General features: G+C 37.0%; 2 protein-coding genes across 2 annotated transcripts; one reads left to right on the forward strand and one right to left on the reverse strand.

Moving 5' to 3' along the window:
* Positions 1-15,128: 15,128 nt before the first annotated feature.
* Positions 15,129-18,130, reverse strand: LOC146473490 (uncharacterized). The gene is made up of 4 exons (XM_085118375.1): positions 16,967-18,130; positions 16,175-16,284; positions 15,854-16,023; positions 15,129-15,423 (listed from the first exon to the last, which is right to left on the reverse strand). Exons 1-4 carry the CDS (start codon positions 17,714-17,716, stop codon positions 15,215-15,217), a joined length of 1,239 nt encoding a protein of 412 aa, XP_084974501.1. The 5' UTR covers positions 17,717-18,130; the 3' UTR covers positions 15,129-15,214.
* Positions 18,131-18,394: 264 nt separating this feature from the next.
* Positions 18,395-20,625, forward strand: LOC146473491 (contactin-associated protein 1-like). The gene is made up of 2 exons (XM_085118376.1): positions 18,395-18,709; positions 19,945-20,625. Exons 1-2 carry the CDS (start codon positions 18,403-18,405, stop codon positions 20,565-20,567), a joined length of 930 nt encoding a protein of 309 aa, XP_084974502.1. The 5' UTR covers positions 18,395-18,402; the 3' UTR covers positions 20,568-20,625.
* Positions 20,626-21,566: the final 941 nt, after the last annotated feature.

Genomic DNA, 21,566 nt, shown 5'->3' on the forward strand with positions numbered 1-21,566 from the left:
TATAAGAAATCTAACCCCCAAACGTAAGAATTACTAACCCCAAACTTAATTAATCAATCTAAGCCTCAAACGAAAAAATTATTAACACCCAACTAACCCCCAAACGTAAGAAATCTAACCCCGAAACTTAAGAAATCTACCCCCAAAACGTAAAAACTACTAACCCTCAAACGTAAGAATTACTAACCCCCAAAAGTAAGAAATCTAACCCCCAGACGTCAGAACTACAAACCCCCAAACGTAAAAAATCTAACGCCCAAACGTAAAAATTACTAACCCCCAAACGTAAAAAATCTAACCCCAAACGTAAGAATTACTAACCCCTAAACGTAAGAAATCTAACCCCTAAACGTAAGAATTACTAACCCCAAATGTAGGAATTACTAACCAACAAACGTGGAAAAATCAACTCTTAAAACTTAAAAATTACTAATCCCAAACGTAGAAATTACTAATCCCCAAAGGTAAGAAATCTAACCGCTACAAATAAGAATTACTAACCACAAAACGTAAAAAAAATAAACCTTAAACGTTAGAATTAGTAACCCCCAAACGTAAGAAATCTAACACCCACACATAAGAAATACTTACCCCAAAACGTAAGAAGTTTAACCCTTAAAAGTAAGAATTACTAACCCCAAACATGAGAATTACTAACCTCAAAACGTAAAAACTCTAACTCTTAAAACTTAAGAATTATTAACCCCAAACGTAGAAATTACTAACCTCCAAACGTAAGAAAATCTAACCGATAAATGTAAAACTTACTAACCACTTATCGTAACAAAAAAACAACCCCTAAACGTAAGAATTCTAACCACCAATCGTAAGAAATCTAACCCCAAAACGTAAAACTAATTAACCCCAAACGTAAGAATTACTAGCCCCCAAACGTTAGAAATGTAACCCCAAAACGCAAAAAATTACTAATCCCCAAACGTAACAAATTTAACCCCCATAAGCAAAAATAACTACACCTCAAACGTAAGAAATCTAACCCCCAAGCGTAAGAATTACTAACCCCGAAACGTAGAAAAACTTTAACCCCCAAATTTAAGAAATCTAACCCCCAAAAGTAAGACTTACTAACCTCCAAACGTAAGAAATCTAACCCCCAAACGTAAAAATTACTTACTCCCAAACGTAAGAATTACTAACCTAAAACGTAAGAAATCTAACCCCAAAACGTAAGAATTACTAACAGTCAAACGTAAGAAATCTAACGCTAAAACCTAAGAATTAATAACTCCCAGATTTAAGAAATCTAACCCCAAACGTAAGAATTACTAACCACCAAAAGTACGAAAACTAACCCCCAAACGTAAGCAATCTAACCAAAAAACTTAAGAATTAGTAATTCCTAAAGGTAAGTTAAGAAATCTAGCCCAAAAACGTAAGAAACTAACACCCAAACGTAAGAATTACTAACCCCCAAACGTGGAAAATCTAATCCCAAACTTAAGAATTACTATCCTCCAAACGTAAGAAATCTAACCCCAAAACGTAAAATTACTAACAGCCAAACGTAAGAAATCTAACGGTTAAACCTAAAATTAATAACTCCCAAACTTGAGAAATCTAACCCCAAACGTAAGAATTACTAACCTCCAAAAGTACAAAAACTAACGCCCAAACGTAAGCAATCTAACCCCCAAACTTAAGAATAGAATTAGTAATTCCTAAAGGTAAGAAATCTAACCCCAATTATTAACCCTCAAACGTAAGAAATCTAACCCCCAAAAGTAAGAAATCTGACTTACAAACGTTAGAAAACTAAACCCTCAAACGTAAAAATTACTTACCAGCAAACGTAAGAATTACTAACCTCCAAACGTAAGAACTCTAACCCCGAAAGGTAAGAATTACTAACCCTCGAACGTAAGAAATCCAACGACTAAACCTAAGAATTACTAGCCCCTAAAATATAAGAAATCTAACCCAACACGTAAGAATTACTAACCCCCAAAAGTAAGAAATCTCACCCCCAAACGTAAGAATTACTAATTCCCAAACGTTAAGAAAACTAACCCCCAAACGTAAGAATTACTCACCCACAAACCTAAGAAATCTAACCCCGAAACTTAAGAAATCTACCCCCAAAACGTAAAAATTACTAACCCTTAAACGTAGGAATGACTAACACCCAACTAACCTCCAAACGTAAGAATTACTAACCCCCAAACATAAGAAATCTAACCCCCGAACGTAAAAATTACTAACCCCAAACTTAATCAATCTAACCTCCAAACGCAAGAATTACTAATCCATTAACTCAAGAAATTCAACCCCCAAATATAAGAAATGCAACCACCAAATGTAACAATTACATACCCACAAACGTAAGAAATCTAACCCCTAAATGTAAGAATTAAAAAAAAAAACCCAAACGTAAGAAAATTAATCCCCAAACGTAAGAATAAATAAGCCCCAAACGTAAGAAATCTAACACTCAATCGTAAGAATAACTATTATCCAAACTTAAGAAAACTAACCCCCGAACGTAAGAATTACTAACCCCTAAACGTAAGAAATCTAACCCCCAAACGTAGGAAATCAAACCCCCAAACGTAACAAATCTAACCCCTTAACGCAAGAATTACTAACCCCCAAACGTAAGATCACTAACCCCCAAACGTAAGAATTACTAACCTTTAAACGTAAGAAATTTAACCCCTAATCGTGAGAATAAATAACCCTCAAACGTAAGAAAACTAATCCCCAAACGTAAGAATAAACTCACGTTTAAGCGTATGAATTTTAACCCATAGTCGTAAGAATAACTAACCCCCAAACGTAAGAAAATTAACCCCCAACCGCACAAAATACTAATACCCAAACGTAAGATTTACCAACCCCCAAACTTAAGAAATCTAACCCCCAAACGTAAGAATTACTCACCCATAAATCTAAGAAATCTAACCCGAAACTTAAGAAATCTACCCCCAAAGCGTAAAAATTACTAACCCTTAAACGTAAAAATGACTAACACCCAACTAACCCCCAAGCGTAAGAATTACTAACCCCCAAACGTGAGAAATCTAACCCCAAAACTTAAGAAATCTACCCCCAAAGGTAAGAATTACTAACCCCAAACTTAATCAATCTAACCCTCATACGTAAAAATTATTAACACCCAACTAACCCCCAAACGTAAGAATTACTAATCCCCAAACGTAGGAAATCTAACCCCGAAACTTAAGAAATCTACCCCCAAAACGTAAAAACTACTAACCTTCAAACGTAAGAATTAGTAACCCCCAAACGTAAGAATTACTAACCCCCAAAGATAAGAAATCTAACCCTCAGACGTAAGAACTACTAACCCCCAAACGTAAAAAATTTAACGCCCAAACGTAAAAATTACTAACCACCAAACGTAAAAAAAATAAACCTTAAACGTTAGAATAAGTAATCCTCAAACGTAAGTAATCTAACACCCACACATAAAAAAAAAATACCACCAAACGTAAGAAGTTTAACCCCTAAACGTAAGAATTATTAACCCCCAAACGTAAGAAATCTATCGCCTAAACCAAAGAATTAATAACTCCCAAACTTAAAAAAATCTAACCCCAAACGTAAGAATTACTAAGCTCTTAAAGTACGAAAACTAACCTCCAAACGTAAGGCATGTAATCCCCAAACTTAAGATTTAGTAATTATTAAAAGTAAGAAATCTAACCCCCTAAACGTAGAAATTAGTAATCCCTAAACGTAAGAAAACTAACCCCCAAAACGTAACAACTACTAACCCCCAAACGTAAAAATTACTAATTCCCAAACGTTAAAAACTAACAATCAAACCTAAAAAGTACTAAACCCCAAACGTAAGGATTACTAACCTCCAAACGTAAAAAAACTAACGCCAAAACTTAAGGAATCTAACTTCAAAACGTAAAAAAACTTACTAACCCTCAAACGTAAGAATTACCAAAACCCCAAACGTAAGAAAACTAATGCCCAAACGTAAGAATTACTAACAACCAAACGTTAGAAATCTAACCCCGAAACGTAAAAATTACTAACCCTCAAACGTAAGAAATCTAACCCCCAGCTGTAAGAATTACTAACCTTCAAACGTAAGAAATCTAACCTCCCTGATCGTAAGAATTAGTAATTCTTAAACGTTAGAAATCTAACCCCCAAACGTAAGAATTACTAACCCTCAAAAGTAACAAATCTGATCCCCAAACGTAAGAATTACTAACCCCAAAATATAAGAACGCTAACCTCCAAACGTTAGAATTACTAATTCTCAAACGTAAGAAAATTATCCTTGAAATGTAAGAATTACTAACACTCAAACGTAAGAAATTTAAACCCAAAACGTAAAAATTACTAACCGCGAAACATAAGAAATCTAACTCCGAAACGTATCAATTACTAACCCCTAAAAGTAAGAACTATAACCCTCAAGCGTAAGAATTACTAAACCCTAAACGTAAGAATTCAAACACTTAAGCGTAAGAATTACTAACTCCCAAACGTAAGAAATCTAACCCCCAATCGTAAGAATTGCTATCCGCCAAACGTAAGAAAGGGTACCCCATACCTAAGAATTACTAAAGCCCAAACTTACGAAATGTTACCCCTAAACGTAAGAATTTCTAACCCTAAACGTGAGAAATCTAATCTCCAAACCTAAGAAATCTAACCCCCAAACGTAAGAATTACTAACACCTAAAAGTAAGAATTACTAACCCCCAAACGTAAGAATTACTAACCTCTAAACGTAAGAAATCTAAGCCTCAATCGCAAGAATTACTAACCCCCTAACACTAACCCGAAAACGTAAGAATTACTAACCCCTAAACGTAAGAATTACTAACCCCAAAACGTAAAAAAGCTAATTTTCAAACGTAAGAATTACTAACCCCCATACGTAAGAAATTTAACCTTCAATCGTAAGAATGGCCATCCTCCAAACGTAAAAAATGGACCCCCATACCTAAAAATTACTAACCCCCGAAACATAGGAAATCTAAACCCAAAACGTAAGAATTTCTAACCCCATAAACGTGAGAAATCTAACCCCCAAACGTAATAAAAGTAACCCCCAAACGTAAGAATTACTAACACTCAAAAGTAAGAATTACTGACCCTCAAACGTAGGAAATCTAACGCATAAACGTGAGAATTACTAACCCCCAAACTTAAGAAAACTAACTCCCATAAATAAGAATTACTGACCCTCAAACGTAAGAAATCTAACCCCCAAACGTAAGAATTACTAGCCCCTAAAAGTAAGAAATCTAACCCTCAAACGTAAGAATTACTAACCCCCAAACGTAAGAATTACTAACTCCCAAACGTAAGAACACTAACCTCCAAACGTAAGAATTACTAACCGACAAACATAAGTATTACTAACCCAAAAACGTAAGAAAGCTAATCTCCAAACGTAAGAATTACTAACCCTCATACGTCAGAAATCTAACCTCCAATCGTAAGAATTGCTACATCCCAAACGTAAGAAATATAACCTCCATACCTAAGAATTACTAACCCCTAAAGGTAAGAAATCTAACAACCAAACGTAACAATTTCTAACCCCTTAACGTGAGAACTCTAACACCCAAACGTAAGAAAACTAACAAACAAACATAACAATTACTAACCCTCAAACGTAAAAAATACTAACCCCCAAAGGTAAGAAATCTAACCCTTAAACGTAAGAATTTCTAACCCACAAACGTAAGAAATACTAAAACCCGAACGTAAGAAATCTAACCCCCAAACGTAAGAATGACTAACCCCCAAACGTAAGAAAACTAACCCCCTAACGTAAGAATTACTAACCCCGAAACGTAAGAAATCGAACCCCCAGACGCAAGAATTACTAACCCTAAAACGTAAGAAAACTAACCCTCAAACGTAAGAATTACTAACCCCCAAACGTAAGAATTACTAACCCCCAAACAGAAGAAATCTAACCCCCAAACGTAAGAATTACTAATTCTCAAACGTAAGAAATCTAAGCCCTAAACGTAAGAATTACTTACTCCCAAACGTAAGACTACTAACCCCCAAACGCAAGAAATCTAACCCCCAAATGTAAGAGTTACTAACCCCCAAACGTAAGAAAACTAACTCCCATAAATAAGAATTACTAACCCTCAAACGTAAGAAATCTAACCCCCAAACGTAAGAATTACTAATTCTCAAACGTAAGAAATCTAAGCCCTAAACGTAAGAATTACTTACTCCCAAACGTATGACTACTAACCCCCAAACGCAAGAAATCCAACCCCCAAATGTAAGAGTTACTAACCCCCAAACGTAAGAAAACTAACTCCCATAAATAAGAATTACTAACCCTCAAACGTAAGAAATCTAACCCCCAAACATAAGAAAACTAACACCCAAACGTGAGAATTACAAACCCCTAAACGTACGAAATCTAACCCCCAAACGTAAGAATTATTAACCTTCAAACGTAAGAAAACTAACCTCCATTAAAAAGAATTACAACCCCAAAACGTAAGAAATCTAACCCCCAAACGTAAGAATTATTAACCCCTAAACGTAATAATTACTAACCCCCAAACGTAAGAATTACTAACCCTCAAGAGTAACAAATCTAATCTCCAAACGTAAGAATTACTAACCCCCAAGTAAAAGAAATCTAACCCCCGAACGTAAGAATTACTAGTTCTCAAACGTAAGAAAATTATCCTTGAAATGTAAGAATCACTAACACTCAAACGTAAGAAATGTAAACCCAAAACGTAAAAATTACTAACCGCGAAACATAAGAAATCTAATCCCCAAACGTAAGAAATCTAACCCCCGAACATAACAATTACTAACCCCTAAACGTAAGAACTATAACCCTGAAACGTATGAATTACTTACTCACAAACGTACGAAATCTAACCCCCAATCGTAAGAATTGCTATCCGCGAAACGTAAGAAATTACTAAATTACCTAAGAATTACTAAACCCCAAACGTAAGAAATCTAACCCCCAAACGTAAGAATTATCAACCCCTTAAACGTGAGAAATCTAACCCCCAAACGTAAGAAAACTAACACCCAAACGTAAGAATTACTAAAACTCAAACGTAAGAAATCTGACCCCCAAACGTAAGAAATCTAACCTTTAAACGTAAGAATTACTAACCCCCGAACGTAAGAAATGTAACCCCCAAACATAAGAATGACTAATCCCCAAACGTAAGACAACTAACCCCTAAACGTAAGAAAACTAATCCTCAAACGTAAAAATTACTAACCTCCAAATGTAAGAAATCTAACCCCCAAACGTCAGAATTACTAACCCCCAAACGTAAGAAATTTGAACCCGAAACGTAAAAATTACTAACCGCGAAACATAAGAAATTTAACCCCCAAACTTAAAAATTACAAACCAACGAATGTAAGAAATCGAACCCCAAAACGTAAGAATTACTTACCCCCAAACGTAAGAACTATAACCCACAAACTTAGGAATTACCAACCCCCAAACGTAAGAATTTTTAACCGCGAAACATAAGAAAACTAACCCTCAAACGTAAGAATTACTAACCTCCAAAAGTAAGAAATCTGATCCCCAAACGTAAGAATTACTATCCCCCAAAAGTAAGAAATCTAACCCCCAAACGTAAGACTTTCTAATCCTCAAACGTAAGAAAATAAACCAAGAAACGTAAGAATTAATAACCCCCAAACGTAAGAACTATAACCCTCAAACGTAAGAATTACTAACACCCAAACATAAGAATTACTAACCGCGAAACATAACAAATCTAACCCCCAAACGTAAGAATTACTAACCCTATAAACGTAAGAAATCTAACCCCCAAACGTAAGAACTACTAACCCCTAAACGTAAGAAATATAACCTTCAAACGAAAGAATTACTAACCCCCAAACATAAGAATTACTAACCGCAATACATAAGAAATCTAACCCCCGAACCTAAGAAATACTAAAACCCAAACGTAAGAAATTTAACCTGCAAAGCAAAGAATTATTAACCCCGAAACGTAAGAAAACTAACCCACAAACGTAAGAATTACTGACCCCCAAATGCAAGAAATCTAACCCCCAAACGTAACAATTACTAACCCCCAAACACCCCAAAGGTAAGAAATCTATCCCCAAAACGTAAAAGTTTCTAACCCGCAAACGAAAGAAATCTAACCCCCAAACATAGAAAATCTAACGCTTAAACGATAGAATTACTAACCCCCAAACGCAAGAAATCTAACCCCCTAAAAGTAAGAAAACTAACTCCCATGGGTAAGATTTACTAACCCCCAAACATATAAAAAAATAACCCCCAAACGTAAGAGATACCAACCTCAAAACGTAAGAAATCTAACCCTAAACTGTAAGAATTACTAACCGCTAAACGTAAGAAATCTAAGCCCCAAACGTAAGTATTACTAACCCCTAAACAGAAGAATTACTAGCCCCAAAACGTAAGAAAGCTAAATTCCAAACGATAGAATTACTAACCCCCATACGTAAAAAATCTAACCCCCCATCGTAAGAATTGCTATTCCCGAAACGTAAAAAATGGAACCCCTATACTTAAGAATTACCAGCCCCCAAACGTAAAAAATCTAACCCCCAAACGTAAGAATTTCTAACCCATAAACGTGAGAAATGTAACCCCCAAACGTCAAAAAAACTAACCCCCAAACGTAAAAATTACTAACACCTGAAAGTAAGAATTACTAACCCCCAAACCTAAGAAATCTAACCCTCAATCGTAAGAATTACTAACCCCCAGACGCAAGAAATCTAACCCCCAAACGTAACAATGACTAACCCCCAAGCGTAAGAAAACTAACCCCCAAACGTAAGTATTACTAACCACCAAACGTAAGAAAATTAACCCTCAAACGTAAGAATTACTAGCCCCCACACGTAAGAAATATAACCCCCAAACGCAAGAATTACATACCCTGAAACGTAAGAAAACTAACCCCCAAACGTAAGAATTACTAACCACCAAACGTAAGAAATCGAACCCCTAATCGTAAGAACTACTAACCCCTATACGAAAGAAGTCTAACCCCCAAACGTAAGAATTACTAACCCCCAAACGTAAGAAATCTAACCCCCAAACGTAAGAATTATTAACCCCCAAATGTAAGAAATCTAACCCTTAAACGTAAGAATTACTAACCCCCAAATGTAAGAACTCTAACCCCCAACGTAAGAAATCTAACCCCCAAACGTAACAATGACTAACCCTCAAGCGTAAGAAAACTAACCCCCAAACGTAAGTATTACTAACCCCCAAACGTAAGAAAACTAACCCTCAAACGTAAAAATTACTAACCCCCAAACGTAAGAAATATAACCCACAAAAGCAAGAATTACATACCCCCAAAACGCAAGAAAACTAACCCCCAAACGTAAGAATTACTAACCTTCAAACGTAAGAAATCGAGCCCCCAATCGTAAGAACTACTATTAACCCCTAAACGTAAGAAATCTAACCCCCGAACGTAAGAATTACTAACCCCCAAATGTAAGAAATCTAACCCTTGAACGTAAGAATTACTATCCCCCAAACGTAAGAAAACTAACCTTTAAACGTAAGAATTACTAACCCCCAAACGTAAAAAAACTAACCCCCAAACGTAAGAATTACTAACACCTAAAAGTAAGAATTACTAACCCCAAAACCTAACAAATCTAACCCCCAAACGTAAGGATCACTAAACGCAAAACATAAGAAATCTAACCCCAAAAAGAAAGAATTACTAACCCCCAATCGTAAGAAATTTAACCCCCAAAGCAAAGAATTACTAACCCCCAAACGTAAGAAAACTAAAACCCAAAGGTAAGAGTTACTGACCCCCAAACGTAAGAAATCTAACCCCAAACGTAAAAATTTTTAACCCCCAAACGAAAGAAATCTAACCGCCAAACGTAAGAATTACTAACCTCTAAACGTAAGAAATCTAACTCTAAACCGTACGAATTACTAACCCCTAAACTTAAGAAAACTAAGCCCCAAACATAACAATTACTAACCCTCGAACGTAAGAATTGCCAACCCCCAAAGGCAAAAAATCTAACCCATAAACGTAAGAATTACTAACCCCCAAAGGTAAAAAATCTAACCCTTAAACGTAAGAATTACTAACCCCCGAACGTAAAAAATCTAACCCCCAAACGTAAGAATGACTAACCCCCAAACGTAAGTATTACTAATCCCGAAACGTAAGAAATCGAACCCCCAGACGCAAGAATTACTAACCCCCAAATGTAAGAAATCTAACCCTTAAACGTAAGAATTACTAACCCCCAAATGTAAGGAATCTAACCCCCAAACGTAAGAATTACTAACCCCCAAACGTAAGAAAACTAACCCCAAAACGTAAGAATTACCAACCCCCAAACGTAAGAAATTTAACCCCTAAACGCAAGAATTACTTACCCCGAAACGTAAGAAAACTAACCCCCAAACGTAAGAATTACTAACCCCCGAACGTAAGAAATCTAACCCCTAATCGTAAGAACTACTAACCCCTAAACGTAAGAAGTCCAACCCCTAAACGTAAGAATTCTTAACCCTTAAACGTAAGAATTACTAACCCTCAAACGTAAGAAAATTAACCCCCAAACTTAAGATTTACTAACCCCAAAACGTAAGAAATCTAACCACAAAACGTCAGAATTACTAAAAAGTTTTTATAATTTTTGAAATTAAAAAGTGGCCGGAACTTTAATTTTTGGATGTGATATTTGAAAATAGTTAATGAAAGGGTATTATTCTGGCGTTAATTGATAGTTGCATCTAAGGGAGATAGGCAATTTGCATAAGTGAGATAAAATTTGATGTACCATGTGGTGAGTAGAAAGGTTTATTTTCAGTTCTTGTCAAAATTTAATTGATGCCGAAATCGCAGTTAAAGAATTCTCAGGAGCCTAAGTGGGCTCCGCGACACTTAGATGAGATCTACATTAACTGGAGAGGCAGTTAAGCAAAATATTTCCTAAGAGAGTACTTTAATTTAAAAGCGTTTTGGACAGCTGGACAGGAACACGAAGACGAAAACGTGAATGGAATCCATTTCCTTTTCTTGTGTTTAATATCTCCTGTCGTTGCAAGCTTTACAAGTCAGCAGCGAATCGCGTCGAGGCTGTTCTTTAGCACTCACAAGACTTCAAAAGGAACATCAGAACATGAATCAAATCTCTGTTGCCCTCGCTTGTTCCCTCCTTATGTATCAAGCCATACAAGGGAGAAGCGAGAAGTGTCGAGGAGAAAAATCACAACAAGGATTCGCTCTCTTTTACAAAAACTACAGCTCCAGCATCACAAACAACTATTCCGACTGCCTCGATTTGTGCCTCGATGACCGAAGTCGTATGAGTTTGAATTTCTGGCTGGACATGAATCACTCTCACTCTAGAGAAACCTGTCCGGCCTGTTACATGGAAGCCCCTGTCCGCTATATGGGGATGGCCAGATATCCAGGTAATTGTATTGGAGGTATAAATGTTAAAAAGATTTTACTGATTTGAATCACGGGAACAATCACAATCTCATTTTCACTGTTAAAGAATCAGGCAATGAGGAGTTCTCGCCCAAATTTTTAGAAAACACTAAGTTTGACGAGTTCTTTTAATTTATGGAGACCATTTATTTTCAGCTGGTTTTGTTTGTTTGTTTGTTTGTCCTAACGTGTGCTAATGAGGCTGAACACAATTAGATGTAAACTTACAGACACATGTTGGCGTCCTAAAACGTCAATATTTATCTCCCTCTAGACGTTATCCATATGCATATACATAAAATACATAAAATGATACCACCATATGTGTGTTATCAAACCGTAAATTGGAAGATGGTTGTCACTAACTACAAATTAGCAAGAAAAAAAAAATCATCATCAACAACAACAACAAATCAACATTATTGTCGATAACAGAGGAAGGAAATGCACGCTTTCCCAAGTTTGTAATTTATAGCGTTGCGTGCCACTTACAGTGTGCTTGAAACGCTTTTTAAATTTCTTTTTCCCGCTTTATGATAAAACTACTACTCTGATTCCATACGTATACAGACTAAAATAATTGAAATTTGGCCTCAAATCTATGGTGGCCGATGTTTGCCATTAATATTTTTCGTTGTTTAGTCAAGATTTTGCACAAAATATTTGATATAAATCAAAATTAAATCAACAAAAAATCAAATTGACTAATCAAAGTTAAGTCAAAATTAAATTAGTAGAATAAAGAAATGCAACAAAAACCGATTTGTAAAGCGAAACAACTTTAATAACAAAGTGTAAACAAAATAGAAAGTTGATTGATGTTGAAAATAATTGTCTGAGGCAAATGAAAATAAAAACTCTCTTCTGTTTCAAAACGAAAGCAAAATGCAACACATGTGTCAAATAATTTTTAAAACAAAAGCAAAACAAAAAGTAAAACGCAAAACAAAAGCAAAACAAAAAGTAAAACGCAAGTCAATTTAATCTCTCCATGGTCTATCGTTGCCATAGCCCACAAGGCTTTGCGATGGTATAAAGAGGTGAGAGACTGGGAAATAGTCTAAGGATGGAACAAAATGGCTTCCAATGTTCGAAATCCTGCCTGGCGATCAGACATAAAACTAAGAGAAGATATGGAGAAATATGTCAGTCAAGGTTTGCGGCGAGATGAAATCTTAGACTTTCTCATACGAGACTTTCCACAGTATGCGTGGAGTTTAATCTCTCCATGGCCTATCGTTGCCATAGCCCACAAGGCTTTGCGTTTTTCCAGAAGCAAGATGGCCGCCGCATGGAAGAATTTCAAAACAGCAATGAAGGAGAAGAGAACCGGTAAGAAGGGTGGTCTGAGCAATGACATACTGGCAAAACAAGAGGTTGTAATCCAAAGGCTAAGTGCAGAAATGTCAGGTAAAGCGCAAAAGTATTCACGAATAGGACCGAGAGAGTTTGTACCATATGATTACGACGAGGTGACGTTGGCTAACATCAAGATTGCATGCAAAAAACATTTCGCCTCAAGAATTGGCGATGAAATGCTGTGTGATGTCTTGGCAGGAGAGCAAGGTCCATCGTGCTCTTCGTTGGACCAAATACCCGATATGAGAGTTGTTCATATTCGGTTTATCGACCCGGTTCAGTCTAGTGAACATGAAGCTGCCGTGCACGTGCAAGGAATTAAAAGAAGACAAGAAACACAACCCAAGAGTGAGCCTTCACCAAGAAAGAAAAAGTCATGTATCAGCGAAATGGTACCTAAAAGTCTCTCTGTTGTTGAGATGCTCAAGCTCGGGAAAGTCATCCATGACAAATCAACAGAGATTGTACATTTGTACACTTTCGACGTCAACCAAATGAGCTGGTCTGGGAATCCAGAAGAAGTCGAATTTACTATCGAAAAGGAGCCCTTTGGCATTGGAGGCTTCAGGAAAGCATTTCAAGCTACCAGCAAAACGACAGGTTTTCAAAATTGTAAATGGGTCGTAAAGAAATATCTGCCAGCTGCTGTTGAGAATATTGAAGCAATCAAGCAAACTCTAGAGCAGCATACGAAAAAAGTCGTTCAAATGCACATGTTAGCTAAAAATATTGCTGCTAAATTACAAAATGAACTTTCCAAGGAGGATGCTTTGGAGTTGTATGGGGAAACCCTAAAGTACAAAAAAATCTATATGGGTAAAATGGAAGGGGGAGAATTTGTAACCATCGAAGAATTTATTGAGGGAGAGTTTACCAAGTATATAAACAACAATGCGGAATTGAGTTCCAATGATTCAGAAATCTTGAAGAAAGCAGAAAGTCTTGTTCATTTTTCCTACGAGCACTCTGAGAAGGAGCTTATGATACTAGACATGCAAGGCAGTGGGTATCATCTTTTTGACCCTGAAATAGCATCCAAGAAATTAATGGAAGATGAAGAGGTTTTATTTTCAACTGGAAATCTGTCAACTACAGCCATTAACAATTTCATTAATTCACACAAATGTAACATGTATTGTCACCTGTTAGGTTTACAGGCCTTGTAACTCAAAAACTGTGTTTCTGAACTTAATTTGTCCAAAAGGATTTAAGACTGGGGTTTATGCACCAATCCATGGCTTTTGACTTGGGTGGGGCCTCCTTTGTTCTCTTGTAGTTCCACATGTTAAAGGCATGCATTATTCGCTTAACTTCTATTCAATACAAGAACTTGTGCACAAAATGCCTCTACAAAACACCCAGAAATAACATACACCCCTGACCTCGAAATAAGAATGCTAAGTATTTCAAACAGTCCCTAAGGTAGTAGTCTGAAATGTCAGCCGTCTCCTCCCACTAACCCGCGGGAGACGGCTGACATTTCAGACTACTAAGGTAGGTGTTACAAACAGGCCCTGGGTATGATAGTGATGTTTCCTCCTACACTCTCAGGCAAAAATATGCCCGCCAAATTTCAACAAATGCCCCTGAGTACCTGCCCCCTCAGGGGGGAGCCATTGATTAGTGTATAATACCTTTAACAACTAAATCCCTCACAGTTTTCTATTATTGCAACATTGTAGAAACACACATTATTACACTTGGTTTGTGTCCAAGTATTGCACCTTAATACCCTTAAGATGCTTTGTGTTCAAAGATTAAAGTAGAAATTTCTGGCATTTCACAATGCTATTTTTGTCAAGAATGTATGTTAGCAATCTGATATTTAATGAATTCTTCTTTGAAGTTTAGTACAAATATCTTTCATAGTGAGTTGAGTTATATAGTTATTTGCCGGACAGTTTGAATAGGTAGTTGTCAAAGCAACATTGTGAAATGAGGTACATAAAACATGTACAACCTTTGTAACCCAAAAACCTTACATCTACTGTCAGTAAGTTTTAGACACTAAAAGAACTTAAAATTCAACTGAATGAAAATTGTAACCTCATTAGAGTATGTTGTGTTTAAGATTGTATACGATTACCATAAACTAGCTGTCTTTTACTGAGTTGAAGTCAGGGTTTTAACCCTGACAAAAATGTTCACGAACAGAGTAATAAAGTTTATTGCAATTTTTATCTGAACGTATCAGGTGGCTTCATGGGGGTTTTGATTATGGGAACGCTGTTTAACATGATATTGTAAAGGCATTTGCAAAATAATTTTAAGTTTTAGTATCCATAACTTTACCATTATTTTTCAATAATTATTACTACCACCAATACACTGAAAGTGAAATTTTGGAATGTACATGTACACATTCAACTTCAACAAGAATAGTTAGAATTTTAGTTTCTGCTTATTTGCATATTCGGTGGAAAATTGTTCTTCAAGTACAAAAAGGCATCCATGCAGTGTTTTGGCTCCACCTCTTCAGGGGATGGTATAAGCTCCTCACATGCTTTCCGGAAGTCCAGATGAAGAAAATCTGATGGAGTTTCTAGTACCCCTGATTGTAAAGAAACTTCCTTTAGCTGGTCCTCTGTCACGGGCCATCCTGAAAGAGAACATGTCAGCTGACATCCATTTACAATTATTATTATTATTATTATTATTATTATTATTTTTATTATTATTATTATTATTATTATTATTGTGTTTGGGCTTGCTAACGACTCAGTTTCTTGAATTTTTGCATGTGTAGATGCGAATGGAAACCAGCTGTAAATTTCAACGTTTATTTCGACACGAGGCACCGTGAGACAAACTGGCAATTCCAGTTTCACCGATGGGCCTTCATAAAAGTCAACTTAACTGCCGTACAAACCGTGAAAACCGATTAACCTTAGTGAAGTAAGAATTCAGGTAAAAACTCAGTGGCCCTCATGGTCAACATTAAAGGCCACCTATGCGCATGCCCGAAACTAAAATGTCTGTTGAGCATCAATTTATTAGCTGATTGAAATGAACTTATTAGGATCCCTCACCGCACTCTTCCAACCCATATTCTTGTGGAAAGTTATAAATGTGATCTGGCACACCATCAGGAAGAGAAGTATTTTTCTGTCTTCTGATTCTGTGACTGTTCCAGATGGTTTCACGAAATGAGTCTAGCTGTTTTTGTACAACAGGAATTAAAATGAAAGCCAACAGCATCCTATTGAAAAGTAAAGAAAAAAGGTAAGAGAAAAAAAAAGAAAGTAAAGCTGTAAAGGTTGCTATGATAAATAAAACACGTTATGAAACCATGTTAAATTGTAATTTTGTATTGAAGTAGTAGTAGAGACTTCAACAAATTAGACGATTACCTATGGGTTTCATTGTCTGGGTCATATAGGCCTTGGTCTTTCAGCATACAGAGCTGCACTTTAAAATATCTTTCTAATCTCTCATGTAACTCCCTCCACCAACGCTCAATCTGTCAATTGATCAGAGACACGGCAATAAGCATGAGACTGGTAAATGGCACTGACATAATAATTATATCCTTTAATTACTCCACTTCTTGATATATACTGTGGTGTGTTTAGCCAAAGAGGCCAGATCTGGCAGTGGTCTTGTCAGATAGTGCCCCAATACCCTTGAATCCTTATCTTTTAATGGACTGGGAAATGAGACTTCACAAAGAAAAAAAATTGCTTCCATCTCAAAAAATCAAGGGAGGGCCGGGAGCAGATCCTTCCACTCTTTCAAAGTTTGGGTGGATATGATTGACTGCTTTCTTCCTGAGTCACAAGACTATCAAGAGACCAGATTAGTACACAGTTCAATTTCCTCATTGAGAAATTTTCGGAAAAAATGCCACCTCCAGAGTAATGGGTTAAGTCACTGGGCACAATGTGCTGTACACCTGTGCTTGCCTTGTACTTATGGAGGTGCAGCAAAAAATGTCAAGTTGTCAAACATGACCTTGTCAAACATGACCTTGGTAAGTACAAAACTAAGGACCCCATTAACACAACCAAACATTTAATCGTAATAAAGGGCTGCTTGTAATGTGGAGTTTCAACTTTACTTACAAAATGCGAACAACTCAATCTGCATCACTGCAATCCTACAATAGTACACTTCTAAAACCAATAATTTCTTATATTAGTTACCTGATTTGCTGTTGATGGTCCATACACAACCGTATCTCTTGGTTCGATGTCGCCATGGTTTTGTCTTAGAAATGCCTGCATGGTAGCCATAATGCCAGTTTCACTACCCCTGTCGACTCTTATGATTGACGGCAATTTCCTGGACACATAAAGGTACTCCAGGTACCATCGACCTATAAGCTTTGGATCACAGTTGCTCACCCATACCTTTAACCATAGCAATTTCCGGCTTGCAGTATCAATGCTTCCATAAACTGCAAGTGGGAATGTCCTGTTTTGATATCCCATTAATTTATCGTGACCATCCATGGAATGGACCCAATTCACTCCTTTTGTCGTAAACTGTCCCTTAACTTTCTTATTCCTCTTAGCGGGGCATCTTGCTTCCAGCCCATCAGGGTCAAGGTCAAACATAACATCGTGCACTAAATCTCTTGGTACGTTGAGGTTGTACTCTTGCCTTAACTTATTTTGCATTGCTCTATACCCAAGAAGACATCCAGGACCGTCAAGTTCATTTTTTACCGCTTCCTTTACTTCATCAACTGAAATTCTTGTGTCAGAGAAGTATATGTCAAACTCTCTCAGTCTTCTATCGAGAGTACGAAAACTCCACGCATACTGTGGAAAGTCTCGTATGAGAAAGTCTAAGATTTCATCTCGCCGCAAACCTTGACTGACATATTTCTCCATATCTTCTCTTAGTTTTATGTCTGATCGCCAGGCAGGATTTCGAACATTGGAAGCCATTTTGTTCCATCCTTAGACTATTTCCCAGTCTCTCACCTCTTTATACCATCGCAAAGCCTTGTGGGCTATGGCAACGATAGACCATGGAGAGATTAAATTGACTTGCGTTTTACTTTTTGTTTTGCTTTTGTTTTGCGTTTTACTTTTTGTTTTGCTTTTGTTTTAAAAATTATTTGACACATGTGTTGCATTTTGCTTTCGTTTTGAAACAGAAGAGAGTTTTTATTTTCATTTGCCTCAGACAATTATTTTCAACATCAATCAACTTTCTATTTTGTTTACACTTTGTTATTAAAGTTGTTTCGCTTTACAAATCGGTTTTTGTTGCATTTCTTTATTCTACTAATTTAATTTTGACTTAACTTTGATTAGTCAATTTGATTTTTTGTTGATTTAATTTTGATTTATATCAAATATTTTGTGCAAAATCTTGACTAAACAACGAAAAATATTAATGGCAAACATCGGCCACCATAGTGCTCCAATTGAAAAACGTGTTTGAACAGCTGAAAAGGAACACGAAGATGAAAATTATTTGCCGCCTTTCCTAGTAAGATCTACAAGTCAGCAGCGAATAGTGTCGAGGCCAGAGAAAACAATTTGGCAATGATTTCGCACTCTTGAACAAAAAGCTGTTCTTTAATAGCGTTCACTAAACTTAAACAGGAAATTCTGAACAAGAGAAAATGAATCAAATCTATTTCGTCCTCGTATATTACCTGTCTCCGTTTCAAGCAATACAAGCCAGAAGCGAGAAGTGTCGCGGAGAAAGATCTCAGCAAGGATTCGCTCTCTTTAACAAAAACTACAGCTCCAGCGTCACAAAGAACTATTCCGACTGCCTTGATTTGTGCATCGATGACCCAAGTTGCCTGAGCTTGAATTTCTGGCTGGACACGAATCAGTGTGATTTGAACTCGCACTCGAGAGAAACCTGTCCGGCCTGTTTCATGGAAGCCCCTGCCCGCTATATGGGGATGGCCCGATATTCAGGTAACAGTATTGGAGGTATAAATTTTAAAAAGATTTTACTGATTTGAATCACGGGAACAATCACAATCTCATTTTCACTGTTGAAGAATCAGGCAATGAGGAGTTCTCGCCCAAATTTCAGAAAATCATAAGTTTACCGAGCTCTCTTAATTTATGGAGACCATTTATTTTTAGCTGGTTTTGTCGTTTATCCTAATGTGTGCTAATAAAGCTGAACACAATTAAATGTAAACTTACAGACACATGTTGGCATCCTTATACGTCAATATATCTCGTCTTACATAGAATACATAAAATTATACCAGTGTCATTTAGAGTTCAAGTCATCAATTGGGAGACAAAATGTCACTTACTATATTTTCCGAAAAAAAAAAAATTAAAAAAATCAAAATATTAATAAAAAAGGGAGAAATGCGTGGTTTCGCAAGTTTGTAATATTAATTATTCATTCCATTAATCCTGGAAACATTAAACGAGGCTATATGTTCTATTAGATAAGAGGGTTAATTTCTAAAAAGAAAGACCGTGGTACTGCGTCGGTGAGAGAGTAGAAACAAATGTTTGGTTTTCTCAATAGAGTTGATAGGTAATTTCACCAAAGTAAAGATATTGGAGTGCTGAGGTTTCAAGCGTTATTCCTTCGTCAGAGAAAATCTGTGCAACTATTCGTTGCGCGATATATTGCTGTAAAATGCCAAACAAAGCTGATTAATCTCAGCTCTATCTTACAAATCCTGACTATTTTGTTGCCTTTCGATCGCTGCACGCGCTGTGGGTCACAGGAATATATTCTAGAGAAGAGCAGCACTATTCATTGTCAAGAAGTATTACCAAAACGTTCGGCTACCTTTACCACACGGGTGACGTGAATTTTTCCTCAGGCGTAAAAGAATGATACACTCAGAGGTTTGTTGGGAACATGAACGCAGTTAAATTTAACTTTAGATGTAATCAGATGTGTTGTTAGATACATAGTTTCTCGTCAATTGTCGGGGACGTTTGAACAGGTCTTTCAACATTGTTGAAAGTGTAAAAAAATGTTGAAAGCTTGTTGAATCCAATTTAAATTGATATAAACTTTCCTTCAACATCAATTCAACATTTTCATTGTTCTTGAAAATGTTGAATGGCGTTGAAACCAACATTTCCAACATTTTCCCTACATTGGTTCAACTTTTGTTGAACGAATGTTGGTCAAATGTTGAAACCGTTTAAACGGGCCTTTACTTCCACAGAAAACAACAAGATTTCTCTGCCAGTGTCCTGCAGCAACCTGAAGAGATTAGATCCTACGGCACAACAAGGCAATTATGTCATAGATCCGGATAGCGAGGGAGTTCTGGAACCATTCATAGGCTACTGCGATATGACTGATAAGAACGGAGTTGGCGTGACAGTCATTGGTCACGACAGTGAAAGAAGAACATTGGTAAAAGGATATGAAGAGCATGGTAGCTACTCATGCGACATTCATTATACAGGAGCGAGTCTGTCTCAGCTAGCGCAACTTACCAGAGTTTCCTCGCATTGTGAACAGTTTATCAAGTACGAGTGTCGTGGCTCTATTTTACTTTACGAACTACATGGATGGTGGGTGTCACGTGATTCTTCTCTGATGAACTACTGGGGCGGAGCATCTGAATGTGGCAGGTGCGCATGCGGGATGAACAACTCATGTGCAGACCCCGGATATGGATGCAACTGTGATAAGAATGATGGCATGTGGCGTAAGGACAGCGGTCTCCTCACTGACAAGTCACATCTTCCTGTTAGACAGCTCAGGTTTGGCGATACTGGAGATAGCGGCGAGCAAGGTTACCATACATTGGGGAAACTGAAGTGCTATGGTAGCGTATAAACACTAATATCTTATGTTTCTACTCCTTTACATTATTGTATCTTGATAACGTTCCCTCCGTCTGTTAACAAAGGGTAATCTTAAACCTAAACAGTTGGCTTGCAATGCTTTCGAGCCATGTTTTTCTTGTTAATTTTCCGTCAATTCCAATGCTACGCGGCTTATGAAATCGGAACGCTCTTCACCATGGTCTTGCGTCTGTCTAATGGGCCATTTCAGAGTTGCTGTGAACCTCACTATGAAAGCGAGGCTAAGTGCAAAACTTTTTATATGAAAATTAGTTTTGTTTCCATATGAATGAAAACTAATTTTCATAACAAAAACTTTGCACTTAGCCTCGCTTTCACAATGACGTTCAAAGCAACTCAGAAATGGTCTATTTGTTTTTCTCAGGGGAAAAAGGAAATCGAGGCGAAGTGTTTGAACGAGCGCGTGAAGGAGCATAGTCACCTGAATGATAAACTCTGAGAAAAATTAACTGTAGAACTCGACAAACTCGAAATTCTAACGAAGACGCAATTTGCTGGAACCAAATGAACAGAATATCAAAGCAACTACTCAGTATTACCGCTCAGCTATATTGTAGTCACCTGGTATAACACCTCACTGAGGATACAAGGCTTCCGCTTCAGGATTCGTGATGGGAATTAGCTCAAATTATTGGCTAGTAAGAAGAGCTCCCTGCTGGGGTGACAACATTGAATAGTAACTTGTTAGCTAATTTTCTTGTCCCCATCGAGGTAGCTCTCACCACTGTGAGGACTTTCGGAGAGTTGCTCGTTAGTTTTGATGAATATTCAGTTTCTTTGTAAATAAATCCATTGCCATTTTGAAATAAAACATCCCCATCGCAAAGAAAGGTAGTTGGCCTATCTGTATCTGCATTTTCACAGCTATCTTCGTTCTTCCATTGACAGCTTTTCTTCGCTCGAAGCGTTCGATTAACTCAATCGCATATTCCACTTAAGGTCATGCTGCAGCTGTTGCGAGTTTGATTCT

The sequence above is a fragment of the Pavona decussata genome, unplaced genomic scaffold (assembly GCF_977016875.1).
Source record: "Pavona decussata unplaced genomic scaffold, jaPavDecu1.1 SCAFFOLD_93, whole genome shotgun sequence".
NCBI classification, from domain to species: Eukaryota; Metazoa; Cnidaria; class Anthozoa; order Scleractinia; family Agariciidae; genus Pavona; species Pavona decussata.

Excerpts from the sequence above, each read along its gene's own strand:
- LOC146473490 (XM_085118375.1), bottom strand. The coding sequence starts at position 17,716 with ATGGCTTCCAATGTTCGAAATCCTGCCTGGCGATCAGACATAAAACTA. Across the intron at positions 16,024-16,174 it reads CCAGACAATGAAACCCATAG|GATGCTGTTGGCTTTCATTT; the intron begins GTAATCGTCTAA and ends ACTTTTCAATAG. Across the intron at positions 15,424-15,853 it reads ATATGGGTTGGAAGAGTGCG|GATGGCCCGTGACAGAGGAC; the intron begins GTGAGGGATCCT and ends GTTCTCTTTCAG.
- LOC146473491 (XM_085118376.1), top strand. The coding sequence starts at position 18,403 with ATGAATCAAATCTATTTCGTCCTCGTATATTACCTGTCTCCGTTTCAA. Across the intron at positions 18,710-19,944 it reads GGGGATGGCCCGATATTCAG|AAAACAACAAGATTTCTCTG; the intron begins GTAACAGTATTG and ends TTACTTCCACAG.